The 25,555-nt window shown below is 55.0% G+C and overlaps 1 protein-coding gene across 2 annotated transcripts in view; it reads left to right on the top strand.

Annotated features, from left to right (window-relative positions):
* The window catches only part of COL6A2 (collagen type VI alpha 2 chain), a 50,316-nt gene extending 25,628 nt beyond the window's left edge, over positions 1 to 24,688 (top strand). Inside the window, exons 15-28 of one of the 2 annotated variants that reach the window (XM_045033032.1) lie at positions 3 to 65; positions 709 to 771; positions 1,783 to 1,845; positions 2,376 to 2,438; positions 2,967 to 3,017; positions 4,173 to 4,208; positions 4,915 to 4,977; positions 5,519 to 5,581; positions 5,844 to 5,879; positions 6,185 to 6,230; positions 7,018 to 7,170; positions 8,331 to 8,783; positions 9,091 to 9,129; positions 22,875 to 24,688. In XM_045033032.1, coding sequence (XP_044888967.1) covers positions 3 to 65; positions 709 to 771; positions 1,783 to 1,845; positions 2,376 to 2,438; positions 2,967 to 3,017; positions 4,173 to 4,208; positions 4,915 to 4,977; positions 5,519 to 5,581; positions 5,844 to 5,879; positions 6,185 to 6,230; positions 7,018 to 7,170; positions 8,331 to 8,783; positions 9,091 to 9,129; positions 22,875 to 23,482 — 1,800 coding nt within the window. In that variant the 3' untranslated portion in view covers positions 23,483 to 24,688. Of the gene's footprint in view, positions 1 to 2; positions 66 to 708; positions 772 to 1,782; positions 1,846 to 2,375; positions 2,439 to 2,966; positions 3,018 to 4,172; positions 4,209 to 4,914; positions 4,978 to 5,518; positions 5,582 to 5,843; positions 5,880 to 6,184; positions 6,231 to 7,017; positions 7,171 to 8,330; positions 8,784 to 9,090; positions 9,130 to 18,442; positions 19,464 to 22,874 lie in introns of those variants that run through there. The other variant, XM_045033034.1, reaches the window with a different exon arrangement.
* Positions 24,689 to 25,555: the final 867 nt, after the last annotated feature.

The raw sequence follows: 25,555 nt of genomic DNA, 5'->3' as shown, positions 1-25,555 counted from the left end.
AGGGTCGTCGCGGGGACCCCGGGACAAAAGGCAGCCCAGGATCCACTGGGACCAAGGGGGAGAAGGTGAGTGCAGGGGATGACGTGCACAGCAGCCGGGCTGAGAGCGAGATGCTACCAAGCCACCTATGGCCCCAGTCTCCCCTCCTGCGGCCCCGGGGGGCAGCCAAGGCAGGCCGGGCTTGGCTGGGACACGCTTGCTCCTGCCAGTCGGACAGTCAGGAGGCGAGGGTGCTGAGTGCAGGGGCTGAGCCGGGCTCGCCAAGCTCAGCTCAGAGAAAGGGGCAGCTCCGGAGGGAGGCGTGGGCGTGGGCTGCTTTCGGATCCATACCCTGAGAGACAGAGCCGTCCGTCCACCCCCACACAGTCGTGGAGGGGGTCTGTGGTGGGCTCTGGTAGAGGAATGCCCAAACCATTCTAGCGACCCCGCTAGCAGACGCAGGAGCAGCTGGCGAGGGGGTCCTGCTCCACCTGGAGTCTGGGGGCCTGACCCAGGGCTGAGGGGACGGAGAGAGGGCAGTGATGGACGCTCCAGGCTGTGAGGGTGGCTGAGGACACCTTGCCCTTGCAACACCCACCCCAAAGAAAGGGACTGGGCGTGGGCCTCTCCTGAGGTGGCGCCTGAGGCTGGGGGCCCTCGGCAGCTGAGACACGGCCCAAGGGCAGCGCCGGACGGCGAGTGTATCTTACGACCTTTTTCCGCCAACAGGGAGACCCCGGCCCCGAAGGCCCCCGGGGCCTGGCTGGAGAAGTCGGCAGCAAAGGAGCAAGGGTAAGCACGGATTACAGGCTCGAGGCAGGCAGCAGAGGGAATGGCCATTGTCGCTCTCCCCAGCCCCGGATCGCCCCCTGAGCTGTCTCCACGAAGCGTGAGGAATATCCGCCCCCCCAGTTCCGACTGCAGCGCATGTGCCCTTCCTCCGAGCCCCCGGCCGGCCCCTCTCGCCAACCCCATGGCTGTGCGAGAGCCGAGCCTGCCTGCTACGTGTCCCCTCGTGCCGACCTCCATCACACAGGAGGGCTGGAATCCGTCCAGATGCCCTGCACAGTCATGCAGGCAGGTCTCCCAGCCCTGAGGAGATCAGAGTCTGGTGTGGGAAGCCACATTTCCCTCTCCCCCATACCCACAGCCACGTCCCTGTAATCTGGGTGCTGGAGAGAGGTTTCTTTAAACCTTCTCTCCCTTTCCACGATGCCACAAACATGAGAACGCCTGGCCACCTGCTGCCCCTCCTGTGCTTGTGGCTGCCCGGGAGGGGTCAGCTGGGAAGGAGCCCCCAGAGAGCCAGCCAGGGGGTGGCCCGAAGCAGAGGAAGTGGGGAAGAGGCCCACTGGCACCGCACCTGGCAGGAACGCTGAGCTAGGCCTTCCCCGGTAGCATAGCCCTGCCCGGGGAGCAGAGTTCGAATGCTGAGCACTTTGTCCCGCTCCTGCAGTGTGGGCCGGGGAAGGGAACATCGCACTGAGTGCTCAGGCAGATGGCTCTGCCGTGAGATAGTCCAGTGCCAGGAGAGCATCTCTCGGGCAATCTGCACCAGCAAGAGGCTTCCCCTGGGAGAGGGGATCCTAACAGCAAAGGGTTCCCCACTCCGAGGTGCCCAGATGGGAGCCTAGGACTGCCCGGGTGCCCTGGTTGACCCCCCACCCATCCAGTGCCCTGCTGCCAGTGGCACCTGCCCTGACGGTGCTGCGTACGCTCTGCACTGCCCATTAGATGCTGAGAGCTGGTGTGTGCCTGTCTGCTCACAGTGTGGTGACCTGTCTCCTTGCTTTGTTCCCCAAGGGCGACCGAGGACTGCCGGGGCCCCGAGGCCCGCAGGGTGTCGTGGGAGAGCCAGGCAGGCCTGTAAGTTTCCCGGTGATTGCGGACTAGTGAGTGACTTTGATAACAGCCCCCAGGATTTACAAAGAATGATACGAACGTCTGCTCACCCTTCCCACCTCCCAGCAGTGGGGCCAGCATGTTTTACAGATGGGCACAGGGACTTGCCCCGCAAATTGGTGTCAAAGCCAGGGTCAGAATCCAGGGCCCGTTCAGTGGCTCCTGCTGCTCTGCTCGGTCCACTAGGCTGCACTGCCTCTCTCAGGCCTGACTTTCTGGTCACTTGGCCAGAGCTGCCCCTTTGTGCCCTGGTTTAGTTTGTGGTTAATCCCAGCGTCACTTGGTGGCAGGGGTGGTTTCCCCCTGGAGCCCATTAATGCCAGAAGAGTTAGGCGCATGGGCCCTGCGGGGACGCGAGCAGCAATTGAAATGTGGAATTGTTCTGTGTTACTTTAACCCCCCGTATCCCCCAAGCCGTCCACAGCACCATCCCCTGGCCCAGTGTGCGATCAGTGTCCTCTGCTTATCCTGCTCTCTCCTACACTGTCTTGCAGGGATCTCGTGGGGACCCAGGCGACATGGGCCCAAGGGGAAACTCAGGGCCCCCAGGACCAAAGGTAAAGTCTAGACGTACGTCCAGTGCAATAGAAAGGACCAGCGGCTTCACCTGTGTACTCCATGGGGGCAGTGAATGCCCCCACCTCAGTCTGCACCTCTACGACCCAGTCTGAGTTCTCACCTGCCCCCTCCAGCCGTGGCAGCTTAGTCCTTCCCCTGGCCAAAGCCACGCTGGTCACACCTGGGGGAAGTGTCCAGGCCCACGCCGCCTCCCTGTCCAAACTGTCCTCCCGTCAGGCAGCCCTGCTGTTTCTGGAAGGCTGGTGCTGTTGGTGCAGAGTCCTGTGCTGAAGTCATTGCTGTCCATGGTTTCTCTTAGCCCCATTCCTCTGCCTTACAAGCCAGGATGCTCCTTCTGGAGTGCTCCAGCGCCCAGCAGCAGCTAGCTAAGCCAGTGACCCAAACGCAGAGATTGCGGGTATGTCTTCTAGAGAAGAGAAACTCGCCGCCTCACTGACGTCGCTAGCTCAGCACGCGCTGCGTTTTAACGTTCCGGCTTCACTGAACCGTTCTCTCTTCCCCCAAAGGGAGACCGAGGCAGACCTGGCTTCAGCTACCCTGGCCCCAGAGGACTTGGGGTACGTATGGCTCAGGCAGAGGCAAATTAAGCTTTTGTGGGGCCCTGGTTCAGAGCAAGTGGGGGGGCCCTCCCCACCCCTTCTGCTTGCAGTCCCTCCCAGGCTCCCCTCCGCACTCCTGCTGGGGAAACGAGGTTGGGTCGCAGGGGCTTCCCCAGCTGTCTGGCAGGAGCGCCGGGCACAGGAGCGCCCATTTTTCTGGGGGCCCCCAATTGGCCAGGACCCCTGGCTATGGGCCCTATTGGCCCAGTGGCTAAGCACATTCATGCCCGGCACACTAGCTGCTATGGCTACAGCCGGCTGTGCAGGGGAAATCCCAGCTCTCCCGGCTGAGCCGTTGGAGAGAAGCAGAGGAGGGAGGTTTTGGGAGGAAGCCTTGTTGGAGCCAGATCCGGAGAAAGGGAAAAGCTGCTGTCCCAGCGATAGCACAGATGAAACCAGTGGGGAATCGTTCCCCTGCAGCAGAGGGGCAGGCACGGAAGGAGCGGTGAGAGGCTGGCAGGAGGGTTCCATTGTCAGGATGAAGCATTCTTGCTCCCCTGAATAAGTAGGAGCAGAATAGTCCTGTTGGAGGGTCAGGTTCCCTCACACCCCTTCGAATTCAGTGTGATAAACCAGGGTTTGCGTGCTACGTATCCACGCCTCCCTGATGGATAAAGGTGGTGTGAGGAATGCAGGTCTGGTACCAGAGCCGCCTGCTCTGAACACCCCCGCTGCATTGAATAGGAGACTGACTGGTCTGTGTGTTAAATAGCTGCCTGCGGATTATCCCAGCCTGAGCCAGCTGTGCGGGGTGTGGAGCAGTGCAGTGATATGTGTTCCCACCACAATTCGGCCGGGCAATCTTACCCTCTGCTTACAGCAGCCAGCCACTCGTTTTGTGGGGCGTCAGGGCCAGAGCCAGAGCCCCTGCGACTGTGGAAAGCCTCCCACTGACTCCAGTGGGCTCTTCTGGCTGGGCTGTCAGAGGTGCTGGGGCCCTGCAGTCCCCACAGAAGTCCAGGGGAGTTGCAGGGGCTCAACCCCCTCCTAAAACCAGGCCACAAGTATATTGGGGTATTATTTTGAAATGTGCCCATCACCGTTGTCTCTGGGCACATGTGCAGTAAATTTCAGTCCAGCACAAAACTGAAGCTAACTCCTGTCTGTTCCCAGGGCGACAAAGGCGAGAAGGGGCCTCCTGGTCCAGAGGTACGGGGTGTGTGTGTGGGGGGTGGGGGGCGCTGTATTTATGAGGTTATCGTATTAACCACTGAGCTAAGCAGTTAGTTCCTGGCCTGTCAATGAGTGACAGAGGAACCCTGCACTGATGGGCATGGCCGACCTGTGACCCGCCAGCAGCTCTGTTGATCCCAGGGGGCACTAACCTGGGGGTCTGGTGACCTGTGTCCTACAAGCAGCCCCATTGGTCCCAGGGGAGGCTGTGCAGGACCCTGGTCCATTTGGTTGGATTTAGCGATGTGTGTACCCACAGACATAGGGCGCTGCCCTCTCTCAGCACACGCAGTCCAGGGAGGATGGTGAGAAATAACTGTCTTCCAACCCTAGCATTGCCCTGGCACAAACCTGTCTAACTTCCAGTAGTAGTTAGTCCCGTGCACAGGATCACCAAGCTCTCCCGTTGACACACCTGGCCCTGGAGCTCTTCCAGGCACGTGTTTTCAGAGTAGTAACCTGATGTTTCATAAAGCCTCCCCGCTCTGAAATGAATGGCTGGGAAAGCCAGACGGCTGCAGAAATCCCATTTCCTCTTCCCCACGCCCGGGGCTCCTTGACGACAGGCGACCTGTGCGCAGACTGTGTTTCTGGGACAGGCGATCAGCCTGTCTAAGGGCAGGGCAGCTTTCCCGGCACACGCTCTGGGCTGCCATCACATCTCTCTCCCTCCTTTGAACAGGGTGGACGGGGTGACCCGGGACCGAAAGGCGATCCCGGGAGGAAAGGAGACAAAGGGGAAGTTGTAAGTACACTGTCAGTGCCGCTCCCATATCCAGGCCCTGCTTTCCTGCCGTGGGGCCGACATACGGACCCTGCTGTTCTGCACGTCTAGCCTCTGAGCGCCTGGGTGTGAGAGCCAGGTTAAAGGTCCAGAGAGCTCCCACCTGGCATTGCTACTGCTCCCCAGCCGGGGCAATGCCAGTCTCTTTACACTGGGAGTGTAGCTGGGATCACAGTCTGGTTCAGATTTCTGGCTGGGGGATAAACTGGAAGCTTATGGGCCATGCCACTTGCAAGACCAGAGCACATCCTGCATGTGGCTGGATGCTGGACGGGTTGCCTACGTGGCCCCCATACCAGGAACACAGTATTTGCAGTGAGATCTGCCTGAGTACAGCACAGCCGCTCCTGTGGCTAGGAGCTAGTGTCCAGCAGGAGAGGCAATGCCCTTGGGGGACTCAGCTGGGGTGTTGCTGGCCAGGGCAGGGGGGAGGGGGGCTCTTACTTCAGCAGTATCACCCATGTCATGCCTGTCAAACTCATTCCTTTTCTCTTCCTGCCAGGGCGACCTCCCCCCACCCGGCCAACCCGGCCCCAGAGGTGAATCAGGGAAAAAGGGCGACGAGGTACCGTACCGCGGCACTGTCAGATCGGTTGCGCCCAGCTGCTCCCTTTCTCCCTCCATCTTACGCGTGCTTGCACAGCTAGGCTGAGGAAGCCCTGGTAGGGCCTCCCCTCCTCACCTGCTCCCTTGTGGGCCCGCTCTGGGGCTGTTACCATTCCCCTGCCTGCCAGCGCCTGCGTGAGGCCAGCCCCAGCAGGCAGCTGTGACGAGATCCCAAAGGTGAGTCCAGGAAAGGGCATGACACAGCTGTGTTCTTCTTACAGGGGGACCCGGGCCCACCCGGAGATCCTGGCCTGACCGTAAGTAGAAACAGGCTCCTAATTACCTCCCACGGATACAGCTGGGGGGCGGGGGGAGGACGCCCACCCAGGGAGGGTTCCCCTGCAGCATGCTGAGTGGGACTGAGGCAGATCCTGCTCTTGGTGCCAGGGTGCGGCTCTGGCTAGACTCACCCCATAGCACAGAGCAGCAGGAGAGCGGTGTGGGTCTGAGGGAGGGAATGCGGAAGGGAAGCTGTGTCGCAGGCCGGGAATGGTGAGGGCACTCCCACCCTCCAGGCAGGCTGGCACTCACCAGCGCTCTGCTCCGTGTGTTTTGCTGGCAGGAATGCGATGTGATGACCTACGTGAGAGAAACCTGCGGCTGCTGCGGTCAGTCCAATGCTCTTCTCTTTGGGGGCTCGGTCAGTGCTGAGCAGCTCGGCTCTGAACCCGGAGCATGTTGCGTGTCCCTTGGGGGTCCCTCCCCAGTCATCCCCCTCCGCGCCTGTGGTGGTAGCAGGAAGTCGTACGTGGAAGCCCTTGCCCCGAGGAGAGGGCCAGCTCTCCCCCGGGTGCCACTGACGGCCTCAGGGTTGGGGCAGAGCAGGACTCTCATGGGTTTGCTCAGACAGTATCGTCCGCACGCACAGCTGCTGCCCGTTGGCACCGTCTGTGCTGAGCGTGCCCTGCCCGTTGGGGCGATGGAATTGCCAGCAGAACACAGAACCCACTGCTCAGACCCAGGGAAATAACCACGCCCCTGCTGGGCCTGAGCCTCCGCTGCTCGCTGCCCTGCATGCTCCGCCATCGCGGCGGCGAAGCTGCCCAGGTGGTGTGAGACAGCCCAGCAGAGGTGCCACAGACAGACATCAGGGAATGGTGGGTCGCAGCCAGTCACAGCCTTCCCCTGCCAGGGACAGGGACTGAGTCCCTGCTGAGCTGGGTGGGTAAAGGGCTGGATAAATCACTCAGCTCTGCAAACTCAGATAAGGCTAATGAGCATCCAGCCACGTGCCACAGAGCATCAGCTTAGTTTCCTCCCAGAGGTGCCCAGCTGCCTGTGGATGGCTTCACTTTCCTTCGGGTGGGATGGCATGTGGTGGAGACCCTCCCTGCGGCCTGGGCAGGCCCTGCTGGCCTTGTCCCCCTGTGATCCGCTCCTCTCTCCCATCCCCAGACTGCGAGAAGCGCTGTGGTGCCCTGGACATCGTGTTTGTCATAGACAGCTCCGAAAGCATCGGCTACACCAACTTCTCCCTGGAGAAGAACTTTGTCATCAACGTGGTCAGCCGCCTGGGCTCCATCGCCAAGGACCCCAAGTCAGAGACAGGTGAGGGGTGCGGGTGAGCAATGGTGGGGGCTGAGGGAGAGACAGATGGGGCCCTTGGACCCCCACCTCTTAACCCCCTGCCCTAAGCAGGGCCGGCTCTAGGCACCAGCGTTCCAAGCATGTGCTTGGGGCAGCCCTTTTCAAGGGGCGGCACCCCATTCTGTGTCCCTGGCTCCCATGTTAAATGAGCAGGAGTCACTCCACCATGACATGCAGGTTAAAGGTCACAGTACAATCGGTGGGGAAAGGTCAGCAGCTCCTAACTCTGAGGTGATGGAAATTGGTGGGACTGCTGGGACTGTTGGCACGCGCAGGAGGGAGATTGGCAAAGGTGCCTAGACAGTTCTGACAGGAGAGTAGAAAAGTCAGCGTGGCAGTGGGCAGCCAAAGGCGTCGGGAGGCTGGGCGCTGACAGGAGAGAAGCAAGAAGCTTGCTGGGTGGCCCATTGACATCAGCAGCAGAGGGAGGCAGAGAGAGAGAACGAGTCAGCAAGTGGAGTGAGTCTGCCAGGCCACACTAGCACGGCGCGGAGGGCGGTGGGAGTGTGTGTGCCCGCGTAGGTTAATGAAGATGAATGTGTGTGTGTTGATTGTAAAGGGAATGTTTACATGTAAGATTTAAGGAAGTGTTCCCACTTGCGATCAGCAACCTGGGAGAGACGGGTCAGCTGTCACAGAGCGCAGCTCCTTAGGAGCATTTCAGTCTGTAAGGCAATATGATTTGGGGTGCTCTGAGCTTCGTATTAGAGATTTGTGTTTTAGAACAGCAATAAGGGATAGAGGGGTTAGATTATTATTGTATTAGGGATTGTTCTATACAAAAAAACGGGTTGTTTTCTATTGTTCAGAGCCTGAGAGAACTGGAATTGTGTGTTATTTTGTAACACCGTGTCAGCACTTTGACCATGTGAAACGATTCTGTCTTTCAGTGCTTGTCACTGGTGCAAGTCATTGGCATGCATGATGCAGCGTGGCAGTGTCATGATGTCACATGTGATGCTGCCATGCAGCGGTCCTGAGCGATGGTGCCCTCCCCAGACAGTTTGGCATGTATAGTATGATGCCAATGTGTGCCCTGTGTAGGGAACACACCCCAATTAGCTGGTGGAGGGTGCCACAGGAGTGAGGATGGTGGGGTGTGACCATCTGTCTCCCTGCAGGTGCCCGGGTCGGGGTGGTGCAGTACAGTCACGAGGGGACGTTCGAGGCCATCCAGCTCAACGACGAGCGCATCAACTCGCTGTCCAACTTCAAGGAGGCGGTGAAGCGTCTGGAGTGGATCGCCGGGGGCACCTGGACACCCTCCGCCCTGCAGTTTGCCTACAACAAGCTCATCAAGGAGAGTAAGCGAGAGAAAGCCCGTGTGTTTGCCGTGGTGATCACAGACGGGCGCCACGATCCGCGAGACGATGACAACAACCTCCGGGCCTTCTGCCAGGGAGACGTGATCGTCAACGCCATCGGCATCGGAGACATGTTCAACCAGCCAGACCAGGATGAGACCCTGCACTCCATTGCATGCAACGACCAGCAGCACGTCCAGAAAATGAAGCTCTTCTCAGAGCTGGTGGCTGAGGAATTCATTGACAAGATGGAGGACGTCCTCTGCCCAGGTCTGCACCTGCCACCCTGGCTCAGTCACTGCGCTAGGCTGGGGCTGGGGTGCGAGTTGGTCAGTTGTATGCAGCACACAGTGCGGTACCACCGGGTGACAATGCATGTAGTTGGGTCAGTTACAGTGAAGAGCACATGTCCCTAATGCAGATCAGCACAGCTGGCTCTTCCCCAACCGGAGAGCAGATCCCCATGGGCAGCACCCACCCCCGTGTGTGTCCTCGCCCACCACGGAGCAAGAGGCCTGGCCTGCTGCTGAGTCGGGGCAGCACCATCTCACTAGCTGCTCCTTTGTTCTCGTTTCAGATCCACAGATCGTCTGCCCGGAACTGCCCTGCCAAACAGGTAAAAATAACACCAAACGGCTCTGTACCTTGCGCGCCGCACGGTAGTAGGTGGGTGGGGAACAGCAATACCCCGGCGGGGGCAGAGAAAGGGGCTGTGCCCCAATTTCCATCCCCCCCCGCACTTTGCCTGTCTGGCTGAGGGCTCTCCACAGGCAGGTACGTGTGTGCAGTACAGCCATGCTCAGCCTCTCTCCCTTCTCCTCATCCCAATGGAGATGGCACTGAACCTAAACCCTGGATTCTAAACCCCCACGGGACCTGGCAGGGCTTGGAATCCAAATCCAGGAACTAACTGCTCACGAGCCGACCCCCCAGAGCCAAACTCCCCACCCTTCAGAAATCCTGCCCTGTGGCACTGGGCATTCCCTGGGACTGGGCGGGCAGCACAGCAGAACTGTATGGTTTCCCGTGGAGACTTGGCTCGCACTGGCTGTACTGAAATGAACTAGTAACACCGAGCTGGAGAGTAGGGTGCAAAGAGGCCGTGTGATGGGGCGGGACCACCCTGTGGGGTGAGAGGCAGATGCTGCTTGCTGCGGATCCCAGTACTTGGAGCACGTTCTGCTTGTGAAGTGTTAAAACTCCAGCCTCAACTACTATTGCTAGCACAGAAAGTGCAACGTGTCTGTCTGCAGACCTGCCAGTGAGCCCTGGGCAGCTTGGAAGCTTCTCTTTCCCCAACAGAAGTTGGCCCAATAACAGATATTACCTCTCACTCCCTCTCTGTCGACCTAATCCTAGTCCCAGTGTTTGGCGATCGGCAAGTCATGCAGGTTACTGCGGGTCACGCAGAGTTGCCAATACTTGCGATTTAGTCGTGAGTCTCGCCATGTTGTTTTCCGAAAGCTCCAGCTCCACAAGTCAGGTGACTGGGGGATCTCAACTTACATGGACTGGAAAGTGACTTGTTTAAAAATCAATCTGTAGAGCAAGGTTGGAAAGCAGGACCCCTGCAGGCCGAGGAAGCAGAAGAAAAGCAAAGGAATCCCAGTGGTTTATCTCTTTAAAAGCACATGATTTTTCAGCCAGTCTCATGACATTAGGGGCCCTGACTTGTGAATCTGGAGGCAAGACTGAGGAGGGATTGCAGGGAGCTCCGTGCTGTGCCCTATGACAAGCCATGTGTAGGGAGCTCTCCTTCCCTACTGCCCTGGGGGAAATACTGTGCAAGCTTCTTTAAAGAGAACCCTCTTCCAGTCTGCCCAGCCTCCCTCTCTGGGGCAGACTGGCCAAGGACGGCCAGGGGGAGGGAGAGGTGGCAGCTGGCAAAGCCTCGAGCCGGGACGAGAGTGGAATTTTGCACCTCGTGGTGAAAGTGCCAAGCTGCTGTCCCGGGCCAGAGAAGGGGCTAGCTGGGCACCCTGCCCTCCTGCTGATCTGCTGCTGTGCGTCAGCGCTGACGGCTCCGGCTGCTGCAGCCTCGCCTGTCTTGAGCAGCACCTGGCAGGCGTGTCAATCGGTGTGTTGTGCACGAATATCCAGTTGGGACCGTGCAAACCCCACTGACTCCTTTCACTGACTCAGGTTTAACCCTGCACTGCGGAGCTGCACAGCTAGCCCCGAATGCGGCACCTTCCCACTGAATTAGGGGCTCTGGACGATGCACTCCAGCCCCACGTCTGATGCAGTCGTACCCAGCTGCTTTGGATTTGGATCTGGACAGATCTCAAAGGATGCAGCAGCCTGCTCTTCCAGCCACTGCTTTGTCTTAGGCTGCGCCAGGCGTCTGTGCTCAGAGCCCTGCTTGTGCTTAGCTGCGAGGTCAGACTGGCAGTGGGGTGGGAGCAGTGCCATGGGCGCAGGATTGATTTGTAAAGAGGAACCGTGCAGGGCAGCATCACTGGCGCTTGGAACAGCAGCATGTTCGGGTTCTGCTCAGTCTCTGCCAAGCGTCCATCAGGAGACCCCAGGCCCAGGCGAACGTGGCCTTCGTCACACAGCAGCTCTCGGCCATTCTCATTGCCCATGCCAGGTACGGCACCGCTTAGAACCGCTTCCCTTTTCCTTCGCTGCATAGGGCTGGATCAGAAACCCCCTGGGGAGGCCTGGGGGGAGTCAGGGGACTCTAAAAGCGGAATTCCCCCCCCCCAGGCCTTAGCCCAGGCAGGGCTCAGCCTGCACCCACAGAACATGGCAGCTGTAGAACGACTTCCCCCGGGAGTGGTGGCAGAGAAGGCGTAGGCCTGGCAGTGACGAGTGGCGTCGCTTTGCTCTGGGTGGGTGGAATTCCCACTGGGCTGGGGAGTGAGTGCGATTTAGGGGGAACCCAGGTGCCCCCCAGCACTGTGCTGGCTCACTGCCAGGCTGCGTGTGACATCTGGCAATGTCCAGCCGGGTTTGGCCTGGGAAGCTGGGCCGTAGCCAAAGCTGGCAGGAGCCAGGCTGTGCTAGAGGAGCCCAGCGACGGGCAGCGTAGGCGAGCTGAGGGCTTGGTAGTACGTGGCTGCAATGATGCAGTGGGCTCTGCTCCCCTCTGACCTCTCTGCCGTGTAGCTGAAAGCTGTGTCTGTGCTGAGGTCTGAGGAGCCGCATGTTACCTGGGGCATGTGAGATGTGTATGTGCCACCCGCCCCTCGGACGAGTCAGTGGCCAGCCAGGGCCTGGAGCCAAATGCAGACAGGCCTGGCCCAGGGCCTCACTAATACCAACCCCTGGGTCTTACAGAGCACATGTCAGCAGCAGGCCTCAACCCACTCCCACTCTCTAATGGCTTCCCCCCTGCCCCAGGGCAGGGCAGGGCAGGGCTGGCAGACCCTGGGCAGGTGGGTGCTGGCACTGAGAGGCTGCGTGTTTTGCCCAGGGTCACACAGGCAGGTCTGTGGCAGGGTGGGAATTGGCCTCAGTGTAACAATCTTGGGGTTCATTAAACATCCAGCCAGGGAATGAGAAAGAAATAAAACTTGTAATAAAACAAACTAAAGAGCATCTGAGGTGATGTACTGGGCACAGCTACACTGGGTTCTCCACCCCAGCCTCCCGGGCACCTCTCTAAATTCCTGTATTTATCATACTGTCCCTTAGGATGGAGCATCTCTAAATTATAATCTTCCACAAACATGTCTCTATATCGTCCCTCTTAACGGAAAACAAAAATTAACTCTTTATATACATATCTATTAACAGCTAACAACTATCTAGTAACACATGCATTAAATTCTCAACCCATCTAGTATGTTTCCATAAATCCAGTGTGTCCTCTCCCTAGAGAGGAGCGGTTACCAGCACACCACTCTGGAGTGAGTCTTCACCACTCACTTTTCTCAACTACCCCTTCTCCAGGCAGGTTAGCATGTCTGAGTCTTTCAGGACTCCCTCTCCAATCTTCTCAATATCAGTCTTTTCTTTCATTAGAGTCTGAGTTGTTCTCTTGTTCCTTGACAGTTTCTCCTTTCTCTGTTAATGATAAAGGATCAGTCAGATGGGAAATGCCAGAGTCCACCTCAGCTGTCAGTGTGGTGGAACTTTCTGGGATTACTCATAGATCCCTTCAGTTATGCCAAAATGTGTCCCCCTGGCTATCCGACTACATAAGACCTTGGACACAGTTGTTCGTTAATGGAACTCCTTTGGCTCCAAGTATCAGAGGTGTGATTCCTCAGGCACACGCTATCACCTGGGTTAAGAGATGGGAGATCACTGGCCCTTTTGTCAAAATTAGATTTCTGCTTCCACTTCTGCTTTTCTTTCATTTTCATATGGTTTCATTGATATGAGATTTTAGCAAGTTATCAGTGGTTGGTACATTAGATCTTAGCCTTCTTCCCATTAACAGCTCAGCTGGAGGAAAGTCATTCTCCAGAGGTGCACTTCGGTAAACCAATAACACTTTACACCAATCACCCCACTGGCAAAAATCTTTTTCATAAGATCCTTTACTGTTTGTAGAGACTTTTCCACAAGTCCATTTGATTGGGGGTAATTCGGACTCGATGTTTTGTGATGAAAATCCTAATCTAGGGCAAATTGGCTAAAATCTGCAGCTCATTATCACTAAAGACTTCATCTGGAATTCCATGTCTGGAGAAGATTCCCTTCGTGACGAAGTGGGACTGTTCTTAATGTTTCCTCCGAATACTGTGTGGGTGCCTCAGTTTCCCCTATGCATTTCTTAAGTCTCCAGTGTGCATAAATGGCCGACACTCTGTATCCTGGCAACAAATGCTTGGGTCCTTCCCCCCCTGCAAGGGAATAGCTAAAGGTGAACAAAGAGATCAGGTGACCTCCTGACTTGGGAAAGAGACAAAGGCCAGAAAGGAGGGGCTGGAGGGGGTTTCAGTTTGGAGCTGGCTGGGGATGGGAAGTGAGGGCAGACGGGGTTATCTGCCTCGCTGGGCCCCAGAATGGACCTGGCTGAGAGGTCCTATTCTCTGTACCTACAAGCTCTGTTTTAGACCGTGTTCCTGTCATCTAATAAACCTCTGTTTTACTGGCTGGCTGAGTCTCACATCTGACTGCGAAGTTGTGGGGCAGGACCCTGTGGCTTCCCCAGGACCCCGCCTGGGCGGACTCGCTGTGGGAAGCGCACGGAGGGGCAGAGGATGCTGAATGCTCCAAGGAGAGACCCAGGAGGTGAAGCCGTATGAGCTTCTTGCCCTGAAGACAGGCTGCTCCAAGGGAAAGGAGGCTCCCCAAAGTTCTGACTGGCTTTGTGGGGAGCAGGTCCAGAGCATCACCCGGGGACTCCGTGATACCTTCATGCCGGCTATCACTGATTTACTATTAGTACTGTGCAGCATGCACATTTCTGGCAATAGAGACTAATTGGTGACTATTAAATAATCCTTTGATTGCCAGGTAAATAAGTCATGAGGCCTTTGTGGAACTGGGTGAGGTCTCAGTGGCTCTGCCTGTTGGCTTGGCTTCTTCAAGCATGAAAAGCAGCTTCCTACCACATTAGTAATGTCATGGTTGATCCGCAGCCAATACAGCACCCCTCGTGCTCAGTGTTTGCACTTCTCAATTCCTAAATGACACTCGTGGATCTTCTCCGGCATTTCTTTTCAGAAGCTCACTGGAATTACAGCCTTACTGCCCTTGAAAACCACCCCATCTATCACAGAAAGTTCATGTCTGCACTTCCAATAGTCTCTTATACTTGGACAGCAACCGCTTATTTCTTCAGGCCATGCTTTAATTATCACGTCTTTAAGGATCCCCAATTATTCATCTTTCTCCATTTTCCCTCTTGTTTGTTGCAGTTTCCTGATAGCCATTGGAATTGACTTCACAATCAAATCTACATAGGCTTGCATTTCTATCTCTAAAGTCTTCTCTGGTTTCGCGGGAGCCACTGCTCTGGAAAGTGCATCTGCAGTGAACATGAATTTACTGGGAGTGTAGGTCACAACCAAATCATACTTTTGCAGCTTTATCATCATGCTTTGAATCGTTAAGGTGCAGTCATTTAACAGTTTGCTAAATAACACTGTCCTGGGCTTGTGGTCCATTTCAACTTCCGCTGCCTGGCCATAAATATACTGATTGAATCTCTCACCGGCAAACAATATTTCTAAAAGCTCCTTCTGGATCTGTGTGTATCTGGTTTCTACCTCAGTCAGTGATTTGGCTGGATATGCCGCTGGTTGCCAACAATATTCCTCATGCTTCTATAGAATCACTGCACCTAACCCAGACTATGAAGCGTTTGCTCAAATTTTAATAGGTCATCCTGGTGCATAGAACTTCAACACCGGCTTTTGTATCGTTTGTTTGTTTGTTTTTAAACCTTCCCATGATTCCTCCTGTTCTGCACCCTGATTTTTATTCTCTAGGAGTTTTCTCAAAGCTGCTACTTTGGGAGATAGATTAGGTATGAATTTTCCAAGACAATTAACCATTCCCAGGAACCATTGGACATCTTTCTTTGTGTGGGGACGTGGCATCATTTCAATGGCTGAAATCTTCCTCTGATCAGTTTTTACACCTTCACTGGAAATAATATCCCCAACAAAAGTCAGTTCTGTAACCCCTAGAACACATTTCTCCTTATTTAGTTTGAGGTTTGCAGCTCTAGTTGCATCTAGGACATCCTGAAGTCTATAATCATGTTCCTCCCTAGTTGAGTCCTAGATGATGTCGTCCATTGAGGTGTCAACGACATTGTTTCCATAGATCATCTGTATGGTCTTGTGGTACACTTCTGGTGCTGAAGCCAAGCCGAAGGGTAAGCATAAGAATCTGTATCTTCCAACTGGGGTATTTAATGTGCATAGTTTTGAGCTTTATTAGTTAATTTTAGCTGCCAAAATCCCGAGGATGCATCCAATATACTAAAATATTGAGCATTTGCAAATTGAGCCATAATCTCTTCTCTGGTTGGTAGTTTGACATGTTCTCTTTTTATAGCCTTGTTGAGGTCTCTGGGATCTAAGCATATGCAGAACAGTCCGTTACTTTTTCTCCACAATGACTAGGGAGCTCACCCATTCTGCTGGCTCCTCAATTTTTTGTATTACTTTCATTGCTTCCATCCTTGCAAGCTCAGCCTTGAGTTTATCACAGAGTACAAATGGCGTCTTTCTGCGTGGATGGACAACTGGAGAGATTTGCATGTTTATCTGGGATTCTGTGTTCACCTTGCAAGCAATCCAACCCTTGAAACAAGTCACAATATTCCCGAACGAATGCCTCATCATCAAATTCAGTGTGATCTTGTAGAGAGAGAACTACTGATCTGGTAGTTTTACAGACTGAGTTTCTCACATGCAGCCAGGCCTAAAGTTGGTGTCTCCTCCTTTGGCACTACAATGAAAGGGAGCCTGTACATGTTGTTTTTATGGTTGATGCTATCAGTTCACATCCCCTTCACTGGTATATTTGTTCCAGAAAAACCAGTGACTTTTATTTTTGTTGGTCCCAGTTCTGGTCTTATTTTTAGTCTCTCATAATCTTGTCCGGACAGAATATTAACCTGAGCTCCTGGGTCCTGTTTCAGTGGAACAATTGCTCCATTCACTGTCATAGTCAGTATCCAGTCCCTCTCATCAGGCTTGCTAGATCCCAGCATGCCTGTGGAAAAACTCCTCAGCCAGCTTGTCTTTAACTGAATGCACTTGACTTTTGTGCAGTTGGGATCTGCAGCATTTTTCAAAATGATTATTTTCTCCACATTTATGACAGTTTCCCAACTGTCTGGGGCCATTCTGTGATCCACAACTTCCACGTGACCGTCTGTACCCAGCCTTCAGATAGAAGTGGTTTTCATAGCAAGTGGTTCCACTCTTTGATTGGACCTATTCTGGCTAGCTGCCTTTGTACTTAGTACATGGGGGAACCCCTTCTGGTTAGTACATGGGGAACCCCTTCTGGTGAATTCAGCTCTCTGGCTTGTGCTTTCACAGTTTCTGCTGCCCTGTATATCTGGAGAGGTTTTTCCAAAGTTAAGTCTCCTTCACAGAGAAGTCTCTCTCTTAGAATCATTGGGGGCATTAAAGACAATGTGGTGAGCGGACAGAGTCTCTGGTCAGAGATAACAAAGTTTCCTTAATTCTGTGACATATGGCTATTAGTGTCCTCATGGGCTTTTTCGTTGGTTTGGTTTGGTTTCGTTTGGGTGTTTTGGCATGCATGTAAAAATGTCTCTCTCAGAGGTCTCATTCCTTTTTGTCTTGCATCGTTCCTCAAATGTAGTCAGTATTTTACTTAACCTCATACTTCCACCGTCTCCAAACTTAAAGTCGTTATAACTATCCAACGCTTCCTCTCCAGCAACATGCAGAAAGATTGATGATTTCACTTTATCACTTTTCTCAACTGCCTGAATCTCTGTCTGAATTTTTTCCAGTTCTCTGCAACTTTGCTGGACAATGACAGACTAGATGGAGGTTGCAACAGATCCATTTCTGGCTTCTTATCCCCTTCTTAAGCTAGTCGAGCTATTGTTGTGCTCATAAAATACATACACAGGCCTTGGTTCTTCACTGTTTGCTCCTCCACCTGCTCCCCTTGCCTCTGCTTTCCGTTTCAAACACAGGAGTTAACCTGGCAGTGAGGGCACTTCTCACGCCCTGTACTGATCCTAGGGTTCATTAAACAACCAGCCAGGGAATGAGAGAGGCATAAAACTTTCAATCAAACAAACTGGAGAGGTCTGGGCACACCTACACTTGGGTTCTCCGCCCCCACTTCCAGGGCACCTCTCTAAATTCCTGTATTCATCCTACTGTCCCCTATGAGGGAGTGTCTCAAAATTATAATCTTCCACAAACATGTCTCTACACTCAGGTCTCCAAAGTGGTAGGCCGGCCTGCGCACAGCCCCTCGGCATGGCGGCGCCAGCCCTGTAGGAGCCTAGCCACATACTGCCCTCAGGGTACATCAGCCAGAGGAGGCAGCCCATGGAGCCAGCCAGGGCCGCCCAGAGGATTCAGGGGGTCTGGGGCAGGGCCGGGTCTTCGGCAGCAGGTCCCTCTCGGAGGGAAGGACCCGCCGCCAAATTGCTGCCAAAGAATGAAGTGGTGGCAGTAGAGCTGTGGCGCTTGTACTCACTGGGTGGTGCCCGCCACCGAAGTGCCGCTGAAAACCCGGAGTGGCTCGCGGGGCCCCTGCGGGGCCCAGGGCCTGGGGCAAATTGCCCCACTTGCCCCCCACCCCCGGTGGCCCTGCACAGGGCTGCGCTTGCTGGAGAACAATGTATTTATTGCTTTGGGGCCCATGCTCAGCATGTGGGGCTGAGCACAGAGCCCACCTGAGCTGAGGTAAAGGCTGGGGTGGAAACCATGTTAAACTCTGTGGGTCTGGGGGGCCCCTTCTAACCCAGGCAACCGGCCACCTCAGACGAGCGCTGCTTGAAGTTTCAGGGAGCAGGCTCAGTGCAGTGCAGGAATGTGGCCTGTGTTCATGGGGTGGTTTCTCATGGAAGCCTCGTTAGCTGCCCGTGGCTGTGCCCCAGTGCACTCAGTTGAGTTCTGCATGGGTTGGCCCTGGAAATGCTCTGACAGCTGCCCAGAAACAACCTGGCCAGCTGACCCCTTGCTCAGAGGGAGGTCGGACAGTTTCCTTCTTCAGCAGCTCTCCCCATAGCGGGAGGTGCAGGAGGAAGGAGGAGACATGCATCAATAGCTGTATAGACGCTTCATACATTTACTGCAAACCCTCTTGCGAGTACTGTCTAAAGGCCCAATCCGAACCCCATGGGAGGCAACTAGCAGCTCTCCCTTCACTTTGTGAGACAGGGCTGCAGCGGAGCTTCCAGGCTTTGGTCTTTGCTTCTCCCTCCCGTGCTGGCTGTCGTTCCTACAGTGCAGGGTACGTAAGAGAACTGAGCAGCGGTGCTAGCGAGCTGAAAATATTCTTTTGACGCTCACTTGCAGATGGCAGGAACCCTGGGAATGCAAACCCACTTATTTTCCGCCCCATGGAAGAGGAGGTCAAGATACATTTCCCCTACACCAAAGAGTCAATCGCCCAGTTCCTAAACTCTACGCGGGAAATCCAGGACCCCGGCATGTACAGCCAGCTGGTGGCCACTTTGGCCTATACCGCCGAGAACGCCAAGTTTGCCTCTGGACATGAGCGGCAGGAGTGGATTGACCTGTTCATTGACACTTTTAAAATAGTGCACAGTGAAATTGTGGGGGATCCAGAAACCGTGCTGGGGCTCTGCTGAGCTTTGCACTAGGGACACTGTACAAGGAATGGCTGCTGAGCTGGAGCAGGCGCTCTTGGGAAAAGCAATGTTCCCTGTAAACAGTGCCTCTAGAGAATTCCCCGGAGGACTGGGTCCCATGATGGACGCATTGAGCTTAGCAGGAGCCGAGAGAAGCTTGGTGGCTCCCAGCCAGTGGCAGGGGTGATTCTCTCCAGCGTGGCTGCCAGAGCAGCATGTGCATCTTCCCAGAAACCAGGAGAGATGCTCCTGCTTCACCCACTATCTCTGCAGCACTTTTTAAGGGAACATTGGGTGCTTGCAGAGGAGCTGTCCTGTCCTGAAGAGAGACTCTTATTCTGGCCTTCTAAACATGCCAAGCCCGCAATGACAGGCTAGCGTGTCAAATAGCTCCCCTGGGCTCCGTGGCGGAAGCAGGGAAGCTGCTTGCTGATGTGTACCTGAGGGCCAGAGTGAGCCCTTTCTCAGCGATGGGTGTAGGGATGTGTGCTAACGTGTCTTTTCCTACGTACCTTTTGTTCTGATTGTCCTCATTTTCTCCTGTGCCTGTGTTCTCTTTTTGTGTTAACTAACCGGGCTTTCCTGGGGTTATGCCAGCCCCGAGAGAGGCCAGGCTCCCAAACAAGAAGCCCCAGCACGCTACCCCCTTTGCTATAATCACAATGTTTAATCACTCAACTTGCGCTGTAACCTGTGCTATTAAAGAAAAGACAGCAGTGCGAGCAGTTCGGGGTGGGCCCCCTTTGTGTCTCCCTTGGCCTTTGCTGGAAAACGCCCTAGTCTCAACACGTGCCATGTGTCTTTGTCTGATTGTCATTCTGCCTGCATGTCGTGTCATACTGGACTTGCTCTTCTCGCTGTCCTACAAGCCACATGCATAGTCCTAGGCAGGAAAATACAGCACATGTCGGAACAAGGAGCTAAAAGCTGTTACCCAGTGCCCGCGCCGTTCTGAAGTATAATAATGTACCATACACGTGTAAGGCAATAGGTGTAAATATGCTGTAGTTCTGTGCCTGGGAAGTTTCTAACCAGCTCTGTATGCGATTCAGAGACATTACAGTCCCATCATGTGAGCCATGGTCATTATAACCCGCTCCAAGGGACCACATGGGGAGAGTTTCAAAGGCACCTAACTCCCATTGACTTTGAAAGAGAGTTGGGCACCATGCTGCTGCCTGTGCTTCCAAAACTCTCCCCCATAGCTACAGAAGAGCAGACCAAAGAGTACGGGGGTTCCGTACTTATTAGGTTCTGGTGGGTGAATTCTGCTAGCCCCCTGACATTGAGTTTGCTTCATTGCGATGACTTCAGCTGTCTTGTGCATGTCATTAGTTACTATGCAGATGAAAATACACAGAACTGGACTCAGCCTTCCATCGTGCAATGATGTTTGGGCTATAATGCTGTCTGCTTTCGAGGGCCTGAAGCGGGTACATTTGCCAGAGCGCTAGACTGGGCCAGGAGCTGGAACTGGGAGTCTGCAAACCTCAGAAATGTTCTGCTTTTGCTGCCAGCCTACCCAGTGGGAGGGAGCTCAGAGAATCCCAGGGCTGGCAAACATTGAGCAAAGGGCTGACAACGCTCGGCCAGGCTTTCGAATGGCTTGGCTTGGCTTGAGCTTTGGGCAAGGGTTGGGAGCAGGGCGAGGTCCTACCAGCAGCTGACTCCATTTGTTCGTCTCTAGCTGTAATCACCATAGGTACGGTGGGGTGAAGTGAACAACCCCTCACACACACCACCACCATTTTGGTGTGCGACAGCAAAGATAGCCTGTGGCTTTCGCTTGCTGGGGTGCAGCTGAGAAGCACTAAACTCAGAGCATTGTTGCTGCTTTGGCCTGAGCTAACGACACATAAGTGTTGGCACAGGAGGAATCCCGTCTGGCTCTGCAGGGCTGCCTGAGGCCTGACGTGTTTTGCTGAACCGGCTCCTAAGTCAATACAGTTTAGTTTGTTTTAGCCAGGTGAGTTTATCCTCCTCCCCCTCAGGTTGCGGCTAGTTGTTTGGTTTCCTTGGCAGAGCTCGCCCAGAAAAGGATTAAAACAAATCAGCAGAAATCTAAGTCCCCAGAACACGAGAACAGTATCTCCGAGGGCAGTCTCAGGATCTCTGCGCAGTTCTGAGCCAGTGAGTGGGGATGGAGCCTGGAGAACCCTAGCAGCCCCCAGGCAGGCTCTGGCGTGGAATCCACGTCTTTCCCTCTGTCTCGCGGCACAGCGGACAGGTGGGGGGATTGAGGGGACAGATGATCTCGTGGGGAGGGAGTTGCAAGCGGGGGAAGGGTAGGAGGTTGCCGTGAGATTGCCCACCCTGAAATGGCAAAGGGATTCCCTGGCTGCGGGGGCTCTTCATTGAAGGGAAACAATAAAAAGACATGGATGGAATTGCGAACTGGGCAGTGGGTGGTTCTGTCAGAGCTCAGAATTCCCCGTCTGTAAAATCAGGTGTTAGGGGTGTGTCAGTGTGCATGGCACAGGCCGGGTTATCCGCAGCAAAGCACTGGTGGTGCTTGTTCAGTTGATCTGCTTTACCCATTGTCTCCTTTCGACCTGCACCACACGCTGCCCAGCGCCTCGCTCCTGGAGCAGCCGTAGCCTCCTCGCTCTGTACGCTGCAGGGGATGGACCCGTACTGCAGTTGCAGCAGGCTGTGAAGAGCACAGGCTGCCGGCCTGGGGCTGGCTATTGCAGGCCTCAGGGATGCTCCTTTCCCAGTATGGGAGTGGCAGATTTGCAGAGCTTATTGGCAGCCCTCCTGTCAGTCCCAGCGGGGTAGTGGATGGTAGCAGCCCCCATCCTTCACGGGGGAGGAGGAACATCGGCCCGACCTCTGGCTGCACCCTCAGCCTGGCTGGCAGCTAGGAAGACAAATGATGGGTGGCAGCGTGACGCCAGGGACTACTAACGCTGAGGGGGGCTTGTCTAGATCTGCTTCCCCTGCCCCACCTTGGGGGAGCCTCCTGCCTAGGGGGGCCCTTCCCTCCCTCACCTGAAATCAGGCCATGCCAAGCAGGGATCTCGGAGGCAGCTCATCCCCACACAGGCAGGTGCATGATCCCCCTGACTGAAAGGGCAGCCGCACCCACGGCTGCCCTGAGAGTGGAGCCGGTGTGGGGGTGTGATGTGAATGGGCCTGAAGCCCGCAGATGCACCCCTCCATGCCAGGCAGGGAGCACGCCCATGTTCCAACCGGCTCTGAGGGTGCCCGGCCATTGAACGGGGTGGCAGGAGGCTTAGGCTGACCTCTCTGCTGCGGGCTACAGCACAGGGCTGAGGTGAGTGACGGGTGAGCCCCTTTCTGACGCTGGCCCTAGCCCCACCTCTGGGACCGAGCGCTCTGCACCCTGCTCAGCCAGCAGCTGGGCTCAGGGGCCTGGCCTGGCACAATGGAAAATCCACTTGTTGAGGACAGGCCAGGCAGAGTCTAAACAGCCTTTTCCCCCATGGCTTCATCCCTTGCGCCTACGATCGGTAGGTGCCTGCAGCTCTCCTGGTCTCACTGCTCTGGGGCAGGATCCCTGCTGGAACTGACTGGTGGCAGCTCTCAGCCCTGGGACAGAGGGGCTTGGCAGGGGGGAGCGGTCAGGGAAACCCTACAAGGCTTTGTTATACTCTCCCCCTTCCAACAGCCCCGGCCTGAGGGTGCTGGGGCTCTGAGAGGAGCTCAGCGAAGACACCCCCGGCAGAACAGCTGTTCCCCCAGGCAGCGCAGTGCCCCAGGGAATGGCCAGACCACTGGGTTCACAAGACAGCTGCCGGGGAGCAGCGGACCGGGCAAGGGCAGAGAGTCAGCCCCCTCTTCGCCTGTTCTGACACTGATTGGGGCTTCTCCTTCCACTGGACCGTGGCAAGGAGAGGGCTTCCTGGCCTTTGTCTGCCAGCCTGTGTGCTGGCCTGTCCCCCACGCCAGGGGCTGCCACCAGAGAGGCTGGGGTGGCTGCAGAGCCAGTGGCCTCCCACTGCACCATTGCATTGGAGTCCCAGAGGAGAGGGTTGGGGCTCCAGGGAAGCAGCGGGGGTTGCCCCCACAAACACACTACTCTCATCCAACCTAGGCAGTGTGAGGAAATGGTGGAGCCCTCCTCTGGCTCCTTTTCCCCAGGCTCGATGTGACTGTTTTCCCTCTGCCCACAGAGCTGGCGGTGGCTCAGTGCACACAGCGCCCTGTCGACATCGTCTTCCTGCTGGATGGCTCGGAACGAACTGGCGAGGTGAACTTCCGCAGGGCCCACCACTTTGTGGAGGAGGTGTCCAACCGCCTCACGCTGGCCAGGGGTGACAACGACAACATGAATGCGCGGATCGCCCTCCTGCAGTATGGCAGCGAAAGAGAGCAGGAGGTGATCTTCCCCCTGACATACAACATGACCTACATCTCAGAGGCCCTGTCCAATATCAAGTACCTGGACTCCTCCTCCAACATCGGCTCGGCCATCATCCATGCCATCAACAACATCGTCATCAACCCGCAGAACCAGCAGAGGGCTGCCCGGCGCAATGCCGAGCTCTCCTTCGTCTTCATCACCGACGGCATCACGGGCAGCAAGAATCTCAATGAGGCCATCAACTCCATGAAGAAGCAGGACGTCATGCCCACAGTGGTGGCCCTGGGGAGTGATGTGAACATGGATGTCCTGCTGAAGATTGGCCTAGGGGACCGAGCTGCCATCTTCCGGGAGAAGGACTATGTCAGCCTCTCCCAACCCGGCTTCTTCGACAGGTTCATTAGGTGGATATGTTAGTTCAGGAGAATGCGCACGTTCTCCGTCGCCAATACACACACCCATGATATTCCTTGGTTTGTTTTGTTCTCTTGCCACTCTATGGCTGTAAGCAGGCCCAGAGCGGTGGGTACAAACTGCCCTCTGGACTGTCTCTTTTTTAACCAAAGTTTGAAGCTGATTTTTTTTTTTATTATTTTCATGATGAACAACAATGTCACTCACGTTAATGGTGCTAATTATAACCAAGATCAAAGAAGTATTCAGAGCCATACCATGTCATTTGTCATGCCCTAAGCAAACTAAACGCTCCGTTAGGGTGTGTGCTGTGATCCTATGGGTGCTAAACAGCGGGGCAGCAAAACTTTCCAATTCAGCAGGAAGAAGAATCATCTCTGGCATCCAAGAACGTGTCCAGCCACCCGCCCCACAGCCCCTCTCCCCCCACCTTCCCAAGCATTCCTAGGCGGAGCTTGCATCGTGCTGGGGGCAGTACATCCCCACTGCTGTTGCTGACAGGATCAAGCTCAATGGCTTCTAAGTGGGCCTGTGCACTGAGCTTGGACCTCAGGTTTATTCATAGTTAAAAAGAGTAGAAGAAAAATAATTGGATCCTTCATTGTCCTAGTGGCATTCCCAGGCTTTGACGTGTTCCATGGGTGAGCACCTTCTCTTCCCGCTCACCTCTCCCCCTGCCCTTGCTGAGGGGCTTCGGGGGTACATTGCCTCTGGTACATCATGGTATGTCTCGATGTGACCAGCAAAGTGCACTTCCATTGCATTGTTACCTGTTCATACCAGGGGTTACCTGTCCCCCTCCTTAGCAATGATGGGTTGGTCTGTTAGCCCAAGTTCTGAACCATTCCTTATGCTCCCATATGACCCATTCACCACTACATCTGCCTTGCATTTCACTGGCCTCCTGCATCCAGACTGTTGTGCAACTCTCCTTGTCTTGCTTCTTTCTGCTACCATCACCCATCTCTCCTGAGTGCCTGTGCATTTATCACCTCATGGGGAGGACCAGCGTGCAGGCTGGGTGGCAGCACCCAGCCAGGCTCCTGACGGGGCAGTCTGAGCTGGAGCGCACCGAAGGGTGTGCATGTGAAACCAGGAAATTGCAGCTTAGAGCACACATGCGACTGGGGTCGCCTGAATGACATCCAGCCCTGGACTCAGCTTGTGCTCTGCAAAATAAATCAATAAATAAACTACCCCACCCTAAAACTATTGTGTGGTGTGTGTGTGTGTGTGTGTGTGTGTGTGTGTGCATGGTGCACCTGGGAAATGAACTCAGGTTCCACCTGGTGTCAATTGGGGCATCTCAAGTGGAGTCAAAGGGCCAGATCCCCCATGCTGATGCAAATCACCGTCACACAACTGAAGTCCCATGCCCTATAACTCCTGAGTGAGTCCCAGCAGCACTAGGGGGCAAGGGTTATAGATTCATAGACTTTAAGGTCAGAAGGGACCATTATGATCATCTAGTCTGACCTCCTGCACAATGCAGGCCACAGAATCTCACCCACCCACTCCTGTAACAAACCCCTAATCTATGTCTGAGTTATTGAAGTCCTCAAATTGTGATTTGAAGACCTCAAGCTGCAGAGAATCCCCCAGCAAGTGACCTGTGCCCCATGCTGCAGAGGAAGGCTGGGGAGGGAACTGGAGGGTTTCCAGGAGCTGCAGTTCCCAGCATGCCTCTGCCAATCTGCCCTGGAGGAAAATTCCTTCCTGACCCCAAATATGGCGATCAGTTAAACCCTGAGCATGTGGGCAAGACTCACCAGCCAGCACCCAGGAAAGAATTCTCTGTAGCAACTCAGATCCCAACCCATCTAACATCCCATCACAGACCACTGGGCATACTTACTTTCTAAGAAGCCTCTGTTCCATAGGACCTTTGTGCTGTGGCGAGACCAATAAGGAAGATAATGTCAGTGACCCCTCCCTAGCCATTATAGCATGTTAGTCCTGGCTGGACAGAGCCAAAAGGGGCAGGGATTTCACTGGGGACACTCTCCACCAACCTAGGAGATTATTGTACTTGCAGAGAATTGAAGGGACTGTCTATGTCATTCCATGACTCTGCCC

Source organism: Mauremys mutica, chromosome 10 (genome assembly GCF_020497125.1).
Source record: "Mauremys mutica isolate MM-2020 ecotype Southern chromosome 10, ASM2049712v1, whole genome shotgun sequence".
Taxonomy (NCBI): Eukaryota; Metazoa; Chordata; order Testudines; family Geoemydidae; genus Mauremys; species Mauremys mutica.
This window is presented reverse-complemented; position numbering and strand designations above follow the sequence as displayed.